Consider the following 20,523-nt stretch of genomic DNA (forward strand, 5'->3'; position numbering starts at 1 on the left):
TAGTAAATAGGTAATTATAATGAAATCGGTGGCCATTGAAGTCAAATAAGGAGAAGTCAAAGAAGCTATTGGAGCATGTGGCCTCCAAAGCAGGGTAAGCTCTGGGAGGAAGTAACAGGGAAGCTGGGATCTGTGGATTATGCAAATGTCAGTAGGTAAAGGGAAAGAAGAGGAGGCATCTTCTGGAAGGAAGTTTCCAGAAAATGGCATGTGCAAAGCCCCGAATTTTTTTCAGTGATACCTTATCAACCATAGGCTAAATTCTTCCCTTGTCTTTCAGTGCTTTTCCCAGTGTGTCCTCGGTCTATTTTTTCTAACTCAGCTCCAACCCATGAGTGATCTGTTACTCATAGCCTGAGTCTGATATGTTTCCTCATAACCCCATGTTCTGCCTTGCCTCGAGTTCCTTTTCTTTTCCCGATGAACACTCACCCTTCAGTATTCTGACAGAATGTGTCACTGTCTCTACCCACTGGCCGGGCTTCATTCCCCATGATTTGTTGTTTCTTCTTCTGAGTGCCCATAGAATGTTAAATATAAGCATAGCAGTGGGGCGCCTGGGTGGCTCAGTCAGTTAAGCGTCCAACTTCGGCTCAGGTCATGATCTTGTGGTTTGAGAGTTCAAGCCCCGTGTCGGGCTCTGTGCTGACAGCTCAGAGCCTGGAGCCTGCTTCGGATTCTGTAATTTATAATAATAAATAAAACGTTTAAAAAAATTAAAAAATGTATAAGCATAGCAGTTATCATCCATCTTGTTTTTAAAATTTTTAATGTTTTTTTTATTTTTTATTTTTAATTTTTGTGAGAGAGAGAGAGAGAGAGAGAGAAAGCGCACATGCGCACACAAGCAGGGGATGGGCAGAGAGAGAGGGGACGCAGAATCTGAAGCAGGCTCCAGGCTCCACGTTGTCAGCACGGAACCCGACGCAGGGCTTGAACCCACGCACCGTGAGATCGTGACCCAAGCTGAAGTTGTATGCTGAACCGACTGAGCCACCCAGGTGCCCCAGTTATCATTGGTTTCTCTCCTCATCCTGGATGATAAGCTCCTTGAGAGCCAGCCTCAAGGCAAACGAGAGTTCACCTGTCCTCGTGCTATTCTGATTGGTCCACGGCAGCTGCTCCAGGCACATTTAGCTGATGCTCCGAGATGTGACTTGTGGTTGCTTGGTCTGACTTTGGTGTTCATTTTTCTACCCTTCTCGAATAGCCAGTATAGCAAGTAGTTAAGAATGACGCCCTGGGTGCTAGATTGCCTGGATTCAATCCCAGCTTGACCAGTTACCAATTGTGTAATCTTGAGAAGTTATTTAAATTTTCTGGGTTTTGCCTTCTCAGCTCTAACATTGTGTTAATAGTAACTTCCTTGTGGAGTTCGTGAAGAATATAACTGAGTGCATGCAGGAGAACACAAATCAGTGCATGGTACATAATAAGCATTCAATAAATGTTAGCCACAAGTATTATTCCATTATTGTTCTCCTTTCCAAATGTGAATTTCTACTGGTTGTTGTGGGTGCCTTCCCAGACACCGGTTGCTGTCTTTTTCTTCCTGTTGTACGGCTGTGTCCTTCAAGGTTAGACCCTCGGCCTTCCAGCACTAGGGATCTCCTTCTTTCCTTTGGAGAGCTCACCCATCCCATGGCTTCACCTGCACCTCTGTTCTCACCCCTCCTGCAGTCTTGTCCCATGCTGGGCTCTGGGGTCCCATCTCTACCCACCTGTTCAATATCTCACCTTAAGCTTCTTTCTGTTTTCTTGAATCCAGTGTGCCCAAAGTGGAAATTTCCATTATAAACTAATATCCTCTTCTACTTTGTACGTAAAAGGCACATCTATTAGTCATCTTTTAGTCATTTAAATGCAATTCTTTGAGGTCATCTTTTCCTTATCCACCATGACCAGCTGGAAGCCAAATCGTAGACGCATTTTCATAAATATCTCTCAAACCCATCTTCCTCCTCTTCGCTCCTTTTCTCCCATCCCACTTCTTGATTGTTGCAGTAGGTTTTTAGTTTTTATTCCTGTATATTATTTATCAGATACATCTTTAAATTTATTTAAGTATGTTCACATTTTTTCCACGTGTCCTCAGCTCAGAAAGCTTATAAGGCACTCATGTTCTCTGTCTTCTTCCTAAAGAGGGTTGCTTTGGTCTCACCCTGACCATTCACCAGCATTACCAGGGCACAGACTTTGCCAGATGTGGGTTTAATTCCCAGTTTTACTGTATCCTGGCCGTAGGATATTAGGCAAGTGGATTGAACTCCCTGGGCCTCAGTTTCCTCATATTTATTTATTTATTTATTTATTAACATTTTTTTTATTTTTGAGACAGAGAGAGACAGAGCATGAACGGGGGAGGGTCAGAGAGAGAGGGAGACACAGAATCCGAAACAGGCTCCAGGCTCTGAGCAGTCAGCACAGAGCCCGACACGGGGCTCAAACTCACATACCGCAACATCGTGACCTGAGCCGAAGTCGGACGCTCAACCGACTGAGCCACCCAGGCACCCCTCCTCATATTTAAAACGTGGAGAATGAGAGCTGCCTTGCAGAGTTGCTATAGGAGTGAGATATATTATAGAATACACCTCTTGCTGCATAATGTGCCCTCGGTAAATGGGCAACACGTATAGTGTGAATAGTAGTAGCTATAGCAAAGACAAGAAACAGACAGTCATAATACGATTGGAGATGTGCTGTGTCACAGACATAAACAAAATACTTGAAGAACCAGGGCAGAGATGCGGAACCAATTCAGATCTCTGACAGAAAGGAGTCTCCCCCCAAACCCTCACCCCCACAGTTTTTTCTTCCTGGAACCCGAAGTTCCCCCTCTGCTCTTGGCGACATTCTCAGCGCCACTTTGTGCTCCTGGCTCCTGATGAATATCCCTGCTGGGGTCGTCTTCCTTGATTCTCAAAGCGACTGGCAGCTTGCCAAGCCCCTTGGGAAGCAGAAGTGGAGCGCTTTAGCTTTCTCTTGAAGCCGCTGCTGTTTCTACGCCGCTTCAGAGGGGAACCCGAGCAACTGAAGTGTAACAAAACCAGTTACCATGAGGAGAAAGATAAATCTCTCCATCCAGAGCTCTGCCACAAAATGTGGCTAGATCTCCTACTGGAGGGAGGACTACCGTCCAGCCAGGGAACTGCCACGGTCACACTAGACTGTATATTACCTGTTTATTTCAGTTGTAGTTATCTGTTGCCATATAACATCTACCCCAAAACTTAATGGCTGAAAAAACAATGTACTATTCCCAGATTTCACAATTCTGCGCATCAGGAATCTGGGCTTGGCTAAAGTCACTTGATGGTGTTTAGCTGGAGACTGGACAAGCCTGAAGGGTCCAAGACAATTTATCATACACATTGATGGCACTTTGGTGGGGTCATCTGGAAAGCTGGGCTCAGCTGGGCCCCTGTCCCCGTCCATGTGGTCCCAGCTCTCTATATGTGATCTCATGTTCATACATGTTCGATTTCTTACATGACAGATCATGGCCTTGAGAAACCAAGAGCCCTCTTAAAAATTAGTCTCAAGACCGGCATACAACACTTCTAATGTATTCTCGGTCAGGGCAGTCACAAGGCAGTCACAAGGGAAGGAGCAGACTCCCCACCTCTGGATGGGAAGCATGTCAAACAATTTGTGGCCATCTTTAATCCAACACAACTACAACCTCTTACAAAAGCTGAGATGTAATCAATCCCCCTTTACCCATAAGAAACAGAGACCCAAAGACGTCACGTGATTTGTTAAATGTTGGAAAGAATATCCATGAAAGAATTGACACTAGAACTGCTAAAGACAAAATGCCCCTTATAACTAATAAATTTATTGATTCTGCAGAGCTCTTTATCCCCCTAGTCCTAAGTCCTGAAGACCATTGGCTTGTGCTTTATAAATTCGGAGTTGGGGGTGGGGGGTGAGGGGACTGTGATGAAAGGTTTGTTTTCCTGATTCCATCTCAATATTTGGGTCTTAGCAGCCAGATGCGACTTCATGTGTTCTCTCCTGCGGTTGGCATTTCTTTCTTTAGTTAATCTTGACTAGAGATCTGGTCTCGAGGACCATCTAGGATGTCACTTTCAATTATTTCAGGTAGGACAGCAGGGCCTGGATTAAGTCCATAAGAAGATACTACACAAGATCTACTTCATTGCTTGCAACCAATAGGGTCTCACTGCTTCCGTTCACCTTTAGGGACCAACTCATTCACCACGTTATTACTAGGAGAGATGTTGAACCAGGTGACCTTCATTTTATTTGTTAAATAATTTAGAGCCCCTGGTTCCAGAATGTATTTGAATCTATTTGAATTCATATGTATAATACATATATTCCCTTTGATCTTGTACTTATATGTAAGTAAAGATAGTAACTACTATTTATGAAGCATTGTGTACCAAAAACTTTCTGTATTGAACACTATCTCATCATTTTTCACCGTGAGTCAGTGAGGTGGACATAATGATACCCACACTTCAGATTAGTAAACTGGATCCTGGAGAAGTCACATAACTAATCCTGAGACCACAGAGCTAATAATTGGTTAAGGCAGGAAGACGAGATGCTCAGATAAAGACATAAAGTTGACTGCTAAAATCTCCTCTAAGTCTGAGAATCTAAGATTCCACGTTATTCTCCTTGCTCCTCTGCTTTCCCTGTGGTGGGATGGCAGGAAGTGAGGAGGAAGAATTTTCCTTAATTGTAGGACAGGTGGGGTAGAGATTAGCATGGAGCTTAAAATACATGACTGACTTCTAAGAGTTGTCAAAGTAAATTGTGTCCCCAGAGGCATTTAAAAGCAATTTAATCACACTTTTCCACATGGCTGCATTTGGGGAAGCTGGTGGCTGGTCTACCAAAGGGGATTTTAATGGAGTTTTATGAACAGTAGTTTGAAATGTTTTGCGTAGACATTTCTTTGCAAATACCCATGCCACATGTTAGTTAATCCTGGCCACCTGGAACCTCACTTGTCACCTGAACATTCATTTAACCACTTTGTATAAGTTTTTTAGTGAAAGAAGAATGGGCCTTGTCCAGTGGAAGTCTAGGGAACAGACCTTGCAGTAAATCCGTTCCTGAGATGGGACCAAACCGCGTTCCCTCATGAACCCTGTTCACCTGGCATGGGAACCAACGATCCTTTTTCTTGAATTTGTTGTAATTCAGTTTCTTTAGTAGAGCATGCAGCAGCGTTGATTGCAATGGACATTTTCCAGTTCAAAGAACTTTTGGACGTTTTCCAGTTCAAAAAACTTTTGCTAGACTCATCCTAGCATAGCATTCAAAAAGGTTCTCAGGAGTTCCCAAACCAACAGCATCAGTTATCAGTTACTATCAGTTATCAGTTGTCAGTTATTGCCAACCAGTAACAATAACAGAAACGTGAATTCTTGGGTGCCATAACCAGATCTTCCAGGAACCTGTATTTCAGCAACCCCTCCAGGTGACTCCCTTGTATGCTACAGTTTGAGAACCACTGCCCCTGAGCTGGCCTTTTGAGACAGATTTTGTTCTATTTTCTTACAGATACTCTATGTCCCAGTTAACTTGTACTCTCTTTATGTTTGTATGCCTATGTGGATGCATGGATACAGGTTTATGGATTTATTTTCTGTAGATAATCTCTGTCTCCTGGCCTTTGTCCATACTATTTATAGTACATGGATTGCACTTTCTTCTCCACCATCCTTACTCAGTCTCTGATGTCCAACTTAAAAGACACTTGCTGGAGAAAACCTTCCCATCCCTCTACTAAACATGACCTTTACATCCCCAAAACTTTGTCCCACAATGAAAAGTAGAATTTATTTTATTATTGATTCAACCTATTCTGTGAGCATCCACTCTATCTAGCATTGTACGAGACATTGGGGATACAGTGGTAAAAAGGGAAATGTCGCTGGAACTTACAAATCAGGTAAGGTAGGCTTTTCTCATCCCCTGTCCTAGATCGTAGCTCTTTGAGGGGGCACACGTGTCCTATACTGCTGGGAGTCCCCCAGGCTGTGTTAAGTTATGGTGAGCAGGGTGGAAGGCAATGTAATTGTCTTTTCTGGTCCATATAGAATGCACTGGAGTATTGTGCTCTCTTTGTGACATCCATAGTTAAGACATAATGGCACACTATGGCGTATGCAGAGGACATGAAGCCCTGGCTGTTGGCGTATATCACCTCCTCTAAACCAGGGTCTCTCAACTCCACCACTATGGATGTTGTAGTTAGATGATTCTTTATTGGGGAGTGGGGGGGTTGTCTTGTCCATTTTAAGACTTTCAGCGTCTCTGACCTCTACCCACTGAATGCCCAAAGCATGACCATTCCCAGTTGTGACAACAACAGATGTCTCCAGCCATTGCCAAACATCCCTTGGTGAGTGAGATCAACCTGGGTTGAATACAACTGGGAATATTTTTCCTGCACAAAGTAGGATTTCAGAAGAAGGGGAAAGCTCTTTTCAGTTGTCTGTAGGACCGTGATGCAGAGAACGAATTAGAGAGAGAGATTTTTAATTGATCGAGAGGGTAAAACTGGAAGTTACAGGGAATCAATTTTGGAATAAACTTCCCTAACTTTAGAGTAGCCTGAAGTTTAGAGAGTAGTTCAGTGGTTTTTGGTGAATTCCCAGTCCCTGGTGCATTCAGGATGGCCTGGATACACTTCATTTTTTTAGAGAGGATTTAGGGATTTCAGGATTCTGCAAGTTGTGAGATCCAGTGTTTCGACTGTTTCCAAAGTGGCTTTTAAAGAATTAGAATAATTCCTTGGGGGCTTAGGGAAGGTGGCAGAGTGAAGTGATGGTGGTGAAGTTGACATCCTGTCCCTTGAATCAAATGGCCTGAGCTAGATCCCAGGTCAGCTCTTACCTTGAACAAATCCTGACACTTCTGTGTGTTTGTGTCCTCATCTATGAAATGGGTGCCTTTATAGTTCCTGTCCCATGAATAGTTGTGGGGACTAAATGAGATAATACTGGTAGAGCCCTTGGTAAGTAGATGAATAGAACCTACTAACTCAGCTGGTGCACTTTGATCTCCAAAGAACTTGCAAATTTAGCTACTTCTGCCTGGTGGTATTTATATGTGTGTTTGGGGGGCAGTTCACAATAGGATACATATTTTTGTGATTTTGCAGAGTAATATAATCCAAATATAGGAATTAAACAGTAACCATGACAGGTGACAATCAACTTATCAGATTCCTGTCTAGTCCCTGATTTGTTGACAGAGGTTAGAATTTTTAAGGAAGCTCCATTAGTCAAATAACACTCAAACTCAGTTTTTTAAAGCTTATTTATTGATTTTGAGAGAGAGAGAGAGAGAGAGAACAGCAGGGGAGAGGCAGAGAAAGAAAAAGAGAGAGAGAGAGAAAGAGAGAGAGAGAGAGAGAATCCCAGGCAGGCTCCGTGCAGTGCGGAGTCCGACTTGGGGTTCGAACCTGCGAACTGTGAGATCATGACCTGAGCCGAAATCAAGACTCAGACGCTGAACTGACTGAGCCACCCAGGCGCCCCCAAACTCAATTTTTATTTTAATCATTTTATTCAGGGATGTTTGTTTTCACCTACCTAATTTAGACTCTTGAATGCAGACTTGGAAAGGATTTTTATTTTTCTTGATTCATTGCTAGAAAGCAAAGATTAGAAAGTTATTGGGAAAGATAGAAGGATATGTGGTGGCTTATTCAGGGAAGCTGCCTCAACAGGGCCAATGCTTTGGTAACAATCTTGAACCCATCAGTCAAGTGGGTGCTGTCATCTGAGCTCCAAATACAAATCTCATGTTTTTTACACCACATGCTACTTAAAAAATCAAAGTATGTCTATGGCAAGGTAGCGTCAGGCTAAAAATGATGTAGAGGGAAAGATTCAAGTCAAACACATACCTAGACACAATGTTCTTATTCATCCTGATCTATCACTTGCAACTCGGCCAGTGCAATCTAAGTAAAATTAAAATTTTTTTTTTCCTTTTACTCATCACTGATTTTTAAAGTAGGAGATAAAGGATTTTTTCTCAGGCTTACCCAACCACCCCACATCACGCAAGAGTAAATTTCTACAACAGTCTGTGCGTCTTTCACATAGATGTATCCCACCTGAACCCCTATGGAATGAGCTGTCCAAGCAACTTTCTTTCAGGAATTCACTGGCCAGGGCACTGACTATATAGATCAAATGTATAAAAGATTGGTAAAATGTGCACGACATTCACAGTATCCCTCTTGAAGTTGAACTTCAAAAGGAAATCTGTCACCACTATTGACTCCTCTGTGGCAGGACCTTCTAGTAACCTGGGGTAATGCAAATTAAAGTGAGGACATTGGGCAGCAGTCCATGGACATGGACACCGGACAACAGACCATTTCATTTTTTAAAAATTAAATCTAATCGGGGCATATGCATGGCTCAGTTGGTTAAGTATCCAACTCTCGACTTCGGCTCAGGTCATGATCTCGTGGTTCATGAGTTCGAGCCCCACATCAGGTGCTGCACTAACATCGGGGAACCTGCTTGTGATTTTCTGTCTCCTCTCCTTCTGCCCCTCCCCCACCCATTCTCCGCCCCCCCCAAGATAAACTTAAAAAAATAAAATTAAATCTAATTAACTATTTTTAGTGAAGTATAATTGACATACAATATTATATAGCTTTCAGATGTACAACATAGTGATATGACACTTACATCGATTATGAAATGACCACCACAGTAAGCCTAGTTACCACTGGTCACCATATATGGTTATTACAATACTACTGACCATATTCCCTCAGCTGTACTTAACATCACCATGACTTATTTATTTTATAATCGGAAGTTGGTACCCCTTAATCTTCTATACCTATTTTGCCCATCCTCCCACCCACATCAAACATGAGGAGATCTTCTTATGCACAGGATATTCATCATACCATGGGAATCAGACAATCATCTTGGCCAAGCAAGACTTAGAAAGAGAGACTTCCACAAAAGTGTTCTGAGCACCAATATAACTATATATTATGAAGTCCTCTTCTGTAAATTCTACTGTCTGCCCCACATGACCCTCTGAATATCTGTGTCCACATATGGAAGCTTAAAGACTCTTCTCAGGTGAGATATCCTGCTTCATCAAACTTACCTTTTGGCCCACAGGGTATTTAATTTTGGCTTGTCTTTTTGAATTTTGGGATTTCTGTGACACTGGAGATCCAACCGAAATTCGTGAAATGTTGCCTTTATTCAACATCTATTCCAAACCTCAAGAATCATAAATTATACAGCAAAGATAGGGCAATATCTGTTCTACACTTAGCCCTCAATTGCCTTCTTTGATATGGTAGATGAAGGGATGTTATAACTTTGAGCTATGCTATGGAAGTGTATTGAATGAAACAAGACATTCTTACTTAAAGTATCTATGGAGGACATGTCTAACATTCGAAACCATTTTTACTGATGCAGGAAACTTTGGTGGCAAGAGACTAACTTTAGCCAACTTTATTAGTTTGTTAGAGCTGTCATAACAAGTACCATAAACTGGGTTCTTAGAACAAGAAAGGTATCGTCTCATGGTTCTAGAGGCTAGAAGTCTGAAACCAAGATGTCAACAGGGCCACGCTACCTCTGAAACCTACAGGGGAAGGATTTTTCCTTGGCCCTTCTTAGCTTCAGACCATTCCAATCTGCTGTCTCTGAGCATATCTGAATCTGTGTCCAAATTTCCCTTTTTATAAGGACATTAGCCATATTGGATCAGGGCCCACACTAATGGCCTCATTTTAATCTTATGACCTCTGTGAAGATTCGATTTCCAAATAACGTCCTATCCCAAGGTACTGAGGGTTAGGACTTCAACATACTTTTTTAGGAAAGGAAGAGGGGACAAACTCAATCCATAACACTAGCTTAAGCAAAGGAAAAAAAAAAGGGAGTTTATTGGAAAGATACGTGGTAGTTTATCTAATCAAAGGAGGAGCTAAAGAAAGAGGACCTGAAAGGCAAGATCATGGCTGCCCAACAATCCAAGGAGTAAGAGTTACTCCCAGCCCCACCAGGAGGCTTTCGCTGACTTCCCCATCTCTGCATTACTGCATGTGGCATCCAGAGTCCCAGGAAAAAGTCTGACTGGGTCACTCCCTGGCCAAAGTCGGGAGCACCATCATTTGCTCTCCCAACAACATGAAAGTGACAGAGAAGAGGTAATTCCCAATGGCTTTGGGATGTTATTATCAAAAGAAAGGAGGAAGGATGCTAAATGGATAAAACCAAATGTCTAATCTAGACCCTCCAGTGCATGAAGAAAGGAGCAGAATTTGTAAAAAAAAAAAAAAAAAAAAAAAAAAAAAAAAAAAAAAAAAAAAAAGTAGGGGCGCCTGGGTGGCTCAGTCAGTTAAGCATCTGACTCTTGATCTCAGTTCAGGTCATGATCTCACAGTTTGTGAGTTTGAGCCCCACGTCAGGCTCCCTGCTGACGGTGCAGAACCTGCTTGGGATTCTCTCTTTCTCCCTCTCTCTCTCTCTGCCCCTCCTCCGTTCATACTTTCTTTCTCTCTCTCTCAAAATAAATAAATACATTTTAAAAGTGTTTTAAAAAATATTTTCGTATACCCCAAATTCATGATTAATTCTATGTTAATAATAAATCTGTATGATTGTTAATACCGCCATTCAGAAAAACCTGTCATTCTGATAACGATTGGCCTTTCTCATAAGTCAAGATCATGGGGGGAATTCTAACCAATCATGATTCTTTCCACTGCTGAGCTATCTTTAGCCAGATTTTGTCACCGTGTTAGTTTTATAGATAGAGAAAATGAGTTCCCAGGGGAGCCTTTCGCCCATTCTTTGGTCTGTCGTTTCTTGCACTCTGGTGCAGGTCAGGACACCCACTGTGTTACTGGCCACAGGAAGCTTGCTGGCACAGTGTGGTCAGCTGCTCCCTGACGCCTTGGAGGGAAAGGTGTAATTCTGCCCTCTCAGTTCCTGAGGCCCCCACGTCTCATGTTCCAACACAGGACAAGCTCTCCTTCTTATGCCACCCTCTTTCCCAACTCGTCCTACCACCACCTCTTCAAAGAATATAGCCATTGTTAGGTTAGTTAGGCTTTGAATTAAGAAAAGAAAAGAAGAGGTGGGAAAAATTAAAGCAAATTGCATAAAATGATGGGTATAAGGGGGTGTCTCATCATTAAATGGTATCAAATCTTAAAGAACAGACCTAGCCCCCAGGCTTTCTGTTTGCGCTTATTCTGTGATTCTTCCAAAGGCAAATAGCCGATAGACCTACTGGGGTATTGTGCCTCTTGTCAAATTCCCACAGTTGCCTGGGTGTGGAAGTGGTGGTTTCCAAGACTGGAATAGCATGCAAGAAGCAGTCTGGGAGTTAGAGCCCAGATCACTGAGTAGAGTAGGTTGCATCTCTGTCTGGAGGAAAGAAGGAGGCTAGCACATTGGCAGAACATGGACTCAAAAAGCCAGGAGCAGTGAGTTCCATGAGGAAGAGCAGACCCTGGTAAATAGGGGCGACGTGGTGTCCACCAGTAGGCAGGAAATGATGGAGTAGGGAAAATTCGAACTTTTACCTTCTGGGCATCAGAGAAACACTTAAATGGGCTGGTCCAGAGGTAATGCACGTCAGTTGTGTTTCCAACTCCTTGACCAGACCAATCACTTGGCCCCATCCAACCACAAGGAAGCCAGGAAGCTCATGTGCCCGGAAGGGCTGGACGTTTTTAGCAAACAGCAGTTTTGACTTCCATTTGTCATATGGAAGGAGGCAAACAGTCAACAGACTGTGATGCAGGAGATGCTTGGAATTTGCATTTTAAATGGGCCTCCTCAGGTGCGTCTGATGTAGGGGAGGAGTGGAATCTCTGGAACACTGACTTAGAATTTCACTGCAAGATAGCCAGGTAATTCAGAGTATGGGGACAAATCTGAGATACAGTTCTTAGAGCTCAGATGTAGGGCCAAGCCTGGGAGACATCACCTTGTTATCGAAGAGGCTACAGTTGCCTTGGGCACTACAGTCCAGAGGGCTGGACAGAATCTTCTGAAATGCCCAGGCACAAAGGTAAGTTTCAGAAGCACGCCTGAGACAGAGCAGACCGTCAGGTGAGGGAGTGTCAGGCTTTTCATATACGGGGAGAGGAAGAGGGATGTGGGGCCAACTCCAGACAGTGACTCTCAGGTGTGATCTGAAGTTTACATTTTTGTTAGCAGAAACTCATGGGGCGATACCACATTTCATTGTGTAATTGCCTTTTTCGTTCCTCTGTTCTTTTCTCATTGCATCTTCCCTTTCTCTCCTACCCACTCTTCCTCTTTTTTCCCCATTATTTTCTCTTTTCTTTCTTATTTTATGCTCTACTTGCTCCTCTAATTTCCCACTTTCCCGATGTTTCGTCTTCTTATCCCCCTTCTCCTCTCTGCTCCTTCTCTCCTCTTCTTTCGCTTCAATTATTCTTCCCTCCTTTTCCCTCTCGTTCTTCCTTTCCCGTGGCACCCACACCTTCTATTCTCTCTCCAGGTATTATGCCATCTGCTGCCAGCCTCTGGTCTATAGGAACAAGATGACCCCTCTGCGCATCGCGCTAATGCTGGGAGGCTGCTGGGTCATCCCCACGTTTATCTCTTTTCTCCCTATAATGCAAGGCTGGAATAATATTGGCATAATTGATCTGGTGAGTACCTATGCAGAGAGTGCCTGCTGTTTTAATCTCTGATTTACTTTATTTGCCTGAGATTCTAAATAAATAAACAATATCAGGTTGGGTGGATATTCTAGGAAAGATTCTTTTTTTTATATATGTACATGTTTATTGCTTTGGGGGAGGGAAAGAGAGGGAGAGCACATGCATGCACGCATGCATTGGGGAGGGGCAGAGAGAGAATCTCAAGCAGGCTCTGCACTGTCCGCATAGAACCTGATGCCAGGCTCAGTCACACAAATCATGAGATCGTGACCTGAGCCGAAACCAAGAGTCGGACGCTCAACTGACTGAGCCACCCAGGTGCCCCAGAAAGATTCTGATAGTGATCTAAGTGACAACAGCAACAACAAAAAAAGGCAAGCTAACATTTTAGAATATTTGTTGGATGCCAGAAAATATGCTCAGACTTTAACATAGAATCCTAATAACATCCTTCCATCATCTCATCCAGATGAGGAATATCAGGCTCAAAAACGTAAAGTAACATGCTGGTCAAATAGCACAAAAGGTACTCCAAGCTTGGTGTTCAGACCAGAGAGCCTGAGACATGTGATGTGCCCCAAGAGGCCTTCGTCACATTTCATGGCTGCCAGTGACCAGCAGAAAACATGTCATATGGGTAGAGGCTTCCAGAGAATGAAGAGAAGCCTGGGTCAGGAGTCGAGAGAACTGGACCCTGAGTCCAGCTCTGTCCCTGACCTTGAAGGACTGCAGTGAGAAGGTGCATTGGTCTTCAGTGGGGGAGTGTCTCCCAGAGAGTAGGAGAGCAGAGTGTGGCACACGAGCCAGGCATTTGCCAGCCCCTGTCCGGATGGTCTTCCAGAGATTTCCAGCTCTGACCCAGTATGCTCCTAGTGCCAAACTCGCAATGAGGATCAAAAGTTATGGTGCGTGTTCACTAGCAGCGATATATGTTCCCTAAGGAAGTTGTCAGGCGGTCACTCTAACCTTCGGTCCAGGACCGTGTTGAGGTAGGAAGGGGACTGGAGAGGAAAGATCGAGAGCAAGCTCCAGCCCCACAAGACCAGTTAGAGTAGAAGCTGCTTGTTCTTCTCTCCACCACGTCCCTAGCCCCTAATCTTGCCTTGTTCTTTGTCCAGGAAAGGATATCCAAGCCAAGGCTGGGCCAGGATTTGCATGTGGTATGTCAGAACAAGAGTTCCTTGGGCTTCTGAAAGAAATGCTGGGGACAAAGGAGTGGAGAAGTAAAAGGGGATTCATACAAGGGAGACTGTATGGATATTTTCTTGAATCCTATCCTTCTTCTCTCAAACTTTCAGCCTTGCCAGTCTCAAGGGAAATGAAATTCAAGTTTCCAACAACCAGTAGAGTAGTAACAACGGCCAACAAATGTTGAGCGCTTACTGTTTGCCGAGCCCCATATTCACTTAATTGTTATTACTGTGAACCTCTTGCAAGCCTCACAACAGTGCTATTAAGTCGATCCTATTGTTGTTCTCAGGAAACTGAGCATCAGAGAGGTGCAGTTATTAGCTAATGTCAGATTGGCAGGGAGTAGTGGTGACTCTAGCTAAGTTCAAGCTTTCTGCACTCCAGAGTCCGTGCTCTTGATCTCTGTGCTAAACTTCCTCCCTAATGGAGAAGACCTTTGGAAGCATAAACTTTTGTGAATCAGAACTTTTAAAAAAGGGTGCCGCACTCTTACCTTCGGATATAGAATTTCTAAGGGAAAGAATCTAGAGAACCGCTGTTCATTTCAAGAGTGAGAGGGGGGCATCCCCCATTTACCTCCCGCAGTTGGGGAATGGGGGCACCTGGTTGCTATGAACATGCCTCGTATTCGCTCCATGGTGCCATGATTGCATTTCATATCTTTCCACTCATCTGCACATTGAATTGGCCTAGGGAGACGCTAACACAACCCGCATGTTCACAGTACAGGTACAGTTGATTCTCATCATTCACAGTAATTAGGTTCTATAAGTTGCCACAAACACTAAATTAGCAAATACTGAATATCTTTGCCCCTAGGAGGAATACAGAGTTAGGTTCCTGCAAGTTCTGGTCCGAATATTTTCATCAACCAATCAATACATAATATATGCTGCCTGTAAGAGAGGCCCATGAAATGTAAGGTGACAGTAAGGTTGATATAAAATAATGGAAAACTATAATATGCAAATACTAATCAAAAGAAAGGTGGTGTAGCTGTCATGAAATAAATCTAAGGCACGTCATCTTACCTGAGATAAAGGGATTTCGTTATAAGAAAAATGTCAATTCAATAGGGAGTTCCACTATAACCTTAGAATATACCATGAGACAAGACACTAAATGTGCACACAGATAAAATTGCATATGTGTGTATTATATATAATTGTTATCCATACGTTCGTGTGTATATTCACACTGTATACAGGCTGACCTCAGGCAGGAAGTGTCATTGGATTATACAGCTCTTTCCAGCCAAAGGCTCTTCCTAGACAAGGCTGATAACTCAGAGCTGTCAGCAGACAGAGTTTATAGTAGGGAGAAAAGCCTTTCAACCTTTTAAAGAGATCCAGTCTGTCATTGTATCTAATACAAGTGAAGTTTATTCCAGGAATGCAACACAATCGCTGTAATTCACCATATTAATACAAGAGAGAAGGAAAGCCCACGTGATCATCTCTTTATTGCCAGAAATTCATTGACAAAATTCAGTATCTGTTAATGATTTAAAAAAATTGCCATCAAACTGAAAATAGAAGAGAGCATCCATAAAAAACTTCTAGCAAGTATCATACTTAATAGTAAAAAATTGAAACTCCCTTCCTAAAACTGGGAGGGTAAAATGGCATCCACTATTACCTGTTCTATTGAAAATTACACTGGAGGTCTTATCGAGGTCAATAATGCAAGAAAAGTGGTGTTAAGATTGGAAAGGAAGAAATGAAATTTTTATTATTTGCAGGTCACATGGGTACTTACGGAGAAAATTCATAAGAATCTAGAAATGAAATATTAATAACGAATTTAACAAAGTTGCTAGATACATAGCCATACAAAAAAAGTCTTCACTGAATTCTACATACTAGCAACAAACAATTAAGATTAAGGACTTTAACGTGGTACCATTTGCAATAGAATAACAGATACTTAGGAATAAATCTGACAAAAGACATGCAAGACATTTCCAACAAACATTGTAAAATATTACTGAAATAAATTTCAAAAGATGTAAGTAATGGAAAGACTTACCATGTTTGTGAATTGGAAAGCTGACCATGGGAAAGAAGTCCATTTCCCTCAATCATTCTACACTGACTCCAGTCAAAATCCTCAAAGATTTGTATGGAGATTGATAAACTAATTCTAAATTTTATATGGGAAACGCTGAGATGTAAGGACAGCCCTGAGGAAGATGAGCCTGAGTTCAAAGCCCTTTTCTACCAGGTATATTGTGTGGAGGCAGAAGGGAAAGGGAGAGGCTAACTCTGCTATCGGCTGGGTAAAGGGAATGAAGGATGATTTTGTCTCTGTCTTATTTCTACTCTTTCCTGGAGCCTTCAGCCCCTGGTGCTCAGACAATGCCTCTGCGCCCCGGGATGCAATCATGTTTCTCTTCTACCATTGTGATTCTCGGTGCTGTAGGCTAATAAGAAAAAGAGAATTTTGCTGATAAACCTTCTCTTTTTCCCTCCTCCTTTTCCTCTTGTATTTTCCTCTTCCTTCTCTGCCCTTCTCTGTTCCCCTCCTTTTCTCTCTCCCTTCCAATTCCTCGTTTTCTCTTCTTTTCCACCTTTTTTTCTTTTCTTACAATTTTCCTCATTCCCCTCCTGCTTCTTTCTCTTCAATTTTTCCTTCCCTTTTCTTCCTTCTTCCCTCATTATTCTCTCTCTCCAACTCTCAGATAGAAAAAAGGAAGTTCAACCAGAACTCTAACTCTACGTATTGTATCTTCATGGTCAACAAGCCCTATGCCATCACCTGCTCTGTGGTGGCCTTCTACATCCCGTTTCTCCTCATGGTGCTGGCCTATTATCGCATCTATGTCACAGCGAAGGAACATGCCCACCAGATCCAGATGTTACAACGGGCAGGGGCCCCCTCAGAGGGCAGGCCCCAGCCGGCCGACCAGCACAGCACTCATCGCATGAGGACAGAGACCAAAGCTGCCAAGACCCTGTGCATCATCATGGGTTGTTTCTGCCTCTGCTGGGCTCCATTCTTTGTCACCAATATTGTGGACCCATTCATAGACTACACTGTTCCCGGGCAGGTGTGGACCGCTTTCCTCTGGCTCGGCTACATCAATTCTGGGTTGAACCCCTTTCTCTACGCCTTCTTGAATAAGTCTTTTAGACGTGCCTTCCTCATCATCCTCTGCTGTGATGATGAGCGCTACCGAAGACCCTCCGTTCTGGGCCAGGCTGTGCCCTGTTCAACCACAACCATTAATGGATCCACGCATGTGCTAAGGTGAGTGTCAGGGGCTCGATAGATTTTGTTGGCTTGCGTGACTCGGAAGGGCTACCTCTCCAGTTTTTTGTTTCCAGAAGGATTATTCTTGAAAACCTGGGCAATGTTTATAAGGATTAAAGAAAATTCTACCCTCTGGTCATGAAGTAGAATAGTGGGTAAGGACTCAGGCTCTGGGAGAGACTGGCCTGTATTCAGATTCACTCTCCACAGTTCTCTGACCTTGGGCAAGTCATTTAAACATTGTGAAATTTCGTTTCATTTTTTAAAAAATGAGATCATATTCACAATATCTACGTCATGGGGTTTTTATGAAGATCAAATTAGCTGATGTGTGTGGAGCACATAGTATAGAGCCTGATACCTAGTGAGCAGTTAGTAAATATTATCTACTGTTATTTATTAGGTAGTGTTTTACAGCCGTGGTTAGCAGCATGGGATTTAAAGTAAAATAGACTTTATTTCGACTCAATGCTGCTACTAATCATTTGTATAATCTTCCTTGGTTTTATTTTACTCCACTATAAAAACATAGTAATAATAATAATATCCACTTCATAGGGCCATTGTGACAATTAGAAATAATGTATTCATATGGGGACTGACACATAGTAAGCACTCATGATATTACTAACAATATTATTAATGTCAGTAGGAGCAGTAGTAGTAACATATTGCTTGATATCCTAAGATGGCCACAAAATAACGTGATAAACAAAATAAATAGAAGGATAAATATGCAACAGTAACACCATGTGATAACTGATGTAATGGAGGTGGAGATAATCTAGAAGGGGGATTTGAGGAGGAAAGAAGCTGATTTGGCTTAAGAAAATCAGGGAAAGCTTCAGAGGACAGCATTTTTTAAGAATTGGAGACTTGGAGGAGAAATCAAGGAAGTCATTCTAGCAGATAGAACAGCATGAGGAAGGAAATGGCATGTGAAAGAGCATGGGAAGGTCAAGTGGTTTACCCAAGGTCGCGTAGGTTGATGGAGATGGGGGTCACTGTGGAGTTGAATGTTCAGTGACTAGTCATGATGCTTCTAAACCCTGAACATTTTCTGGCTCCCCCGGGCTAGAGTTTTTCTCAGCCATGAAAAACCATATGTAAAAGTACATTCATCCTATGGCAAAGACAAATGAATTGTCAACGGCATTCGCTTTCCTTTGCCCCAAGATGCATAGGAATTTCTAAAAAAGCAGCTCCTTCTTTGACACAAGCATTTAATTTTTTCTGATGACAGTATTCAGCTGTCCTGGCAACCCAAAACTGAGGAACTTCCATTTGCATGTGTAAGAAAAGAAGAAGGCAAAATAGGGATTGCAAGTGAAATATAAGCACTTCGCCTCCGAGACTGCTCAGAAGCCTGAATTCAATTTCCTGCTACGAGTGTGGTCTGACTTGTAGTGAAAGCCTAGCATGGTGATGCCAGCTGCTCCAAGAGCCTCAAAGGCTGCGCCCGTAGGCTCACCTTCTTCCCTGATTATTATGCCTTGAGCAAGTGTCATGGGAAGAATCTAACCATGTAGTAAAGTGTGTGTACAGGAACTTCTGTGGGGGGCGCCTAAAAGCTATTTAAGTCAGCAGCTGCCTCAGTACAGGCACCCAACGACTTACACTTGTATGTTCTAGCAGTTGAATTTGTGTCAGTTGTTTATGACTGGGGGTGGGGGGGGGCTTTTCCAGGACAGCCCAAGAAACCCACCTGACTGATAACGGTGTTTCGTCCCTGCCGCATTTGGAAACCTGCCGTGTGGTTGTAAAACAGAGATGACAGTTTAGAGGTGGCTGGTGGATGTGCTCTCGATACTTTATTTTTTGTGATTTCTTAGTGAGGTAATGAAAACTGCAGGAAACTGGTCTGAGATACTCCTCTGTGGGGGTGAGGAATCTTCTAAGAGCGGGGAAGCCTATGCAGAGACGACTGTTGGAGCCCATTGCAGGGCTCCCCAGCTTGCTTTGAGCCCCCAGCTTGCTAAGGACAGGAACACTGCCTGTTTTGTTCACTGGTCCGTACCAAATACCCAATATGCTGCCCGACATACACTAGGAACTTAAACTCTTGATGAATAAATTCATACATCGTGCAGTGAATTCTCTAGATCGATTGTATCAATACGCCTTAGGAAAAATTTATGTTTTTCTTAAAAATCCTATAAGCAGGACACCAACAAATTCCGATGGACTCAAGAAGTATAAAACCTAAATAATCAAAAGTACAATCGGCTTTTGTCCTGGTTTTATCCTTCACAATTGAAACTAATCCAGTGATTTTTTAAATGCATTTACAAACCTGCGTAAAACATACAAATTCATAGATTCCTCTCCCTTTATTGTATTCTATTTTATCTTACTTTACTTTTTTATTTTATTCTTTTTCATCATGATAAGTGCACTCCCTCCTCTCCATCCCCTATCCACATCCCCACCTGCCACCCTCCCCTCTGGTAACCATCAACTTGTTCTCTATAGTTAACAGTCCGTTTCTTGGTTTGTCTCTCTCTTTGTTTTTCCCTTTGCTCATTTGCCCTGTTTCTGAAAGTCCACATAGAAGGGAGATCTTAGGGTATTTGTCTTTCTCTGACTGATTTTGCGTAGCATTGTACTCTCTAGTTCCAGCCATGTCATTGCAAATGGCAAGATTTCGTTCTTTTTTATGGCTGAATAATATTCCAGTATACATACCACTTCTTCTTTATCCATTCATCTATTGATGGATACTTGGACTGCTTCCATAGTTTGGTTATTGTAAATAATGTTTCAGTAAATACAAGGGTGCGTGGATCCCTTTGAATTAGTGTTTTTGTATTTTGGGGGTAAATACCCCATAGTGCAATTACTGCATCATCAGGTAGGAGGAGTTCTGTTTTTAATTTTTTGAGCAACCTTCATACTATTTTCCAAAGTGGCCGCACCAGTTTGTATTCCCACCAACAGTGCACACGAGGGTTCCTTTTTCTTCACATCCTCACCAACACTTGTGTTTTTTTTTTTTTTTATTTTAGCCATTCTGACAGGTGTGATAGCTCATTGTAGTTTTGATCTGCATTTCCCTGATTGTAAGTGATGATGAACATCGTTTCATGTGTCTGTTGGTCATGTGAAGGTCTTCTTTGGAGAGATGTCTGTTCGTGTCTTCTGCCAATTTTTTAATTGGATCGTTTGTCTTTTGGGTGTTGCGTTGTATCAGTGCTTTATGGATTTTGTATACTCACCCTTTCTTGGATATGTCAGTTGCCAATATCTTCTCCCATTCAGTAGGTTGCCTTGTAGGTTTTTTGGTGGTTTCTTTCACTGGGCAGTAACTTTTTATTTTGATTTAGTCCCAATAGTGTATTTTTGCTTTTATTTCCCTTGCCTCAGGAGACATATCTGGAAAAATGTTGCTA

General features: G+C 42.6%; 1 protein-coding gene across 1 annotated transcript in view; it reads left to right on the top strand.

Moving 5' to 3' along the window:
* The window catches only part of HTR4 (5-hydroxytryptamine receptor 4), a 62,951-nt gene that overhangs the window by 21,389 nt on the left and 21,039 nt on the right, over positions 1–20,523 (top strand). The window contains exons 5-7 of the mRNA XM_047076935.1: positions 12,526–12,679; positions 13,810–13,851; positions 16,563–17,131. Of these exons, the coding sequence (XP_046932891.1) occupies positions 12,526–12,679; positions 13,810–13,851; positions 16,563–17,131 (765 nt within the window). The remainder of the gene's footprint in view (positions 1–12,525; positions 12,680–13,809; positions 13,852–16,562; positions 17,132–20,523) is intronic.

Source organism: Lynx rufus, unplaced genomic scaffold, assembly GCF_022079265.1.
Source record: "Lynx rufus isolate CCGP_SWC_20201006 ecotype Redwood Valley unplaced genomic scaffold, mLynRuf1.p SCAF_1, whole genome shotgun sequence".
NCBI lineage: Eukaryota > Metazoa > Chordata > Mammalia > Carnivora > Felidae > Lynx > Lynx rufus.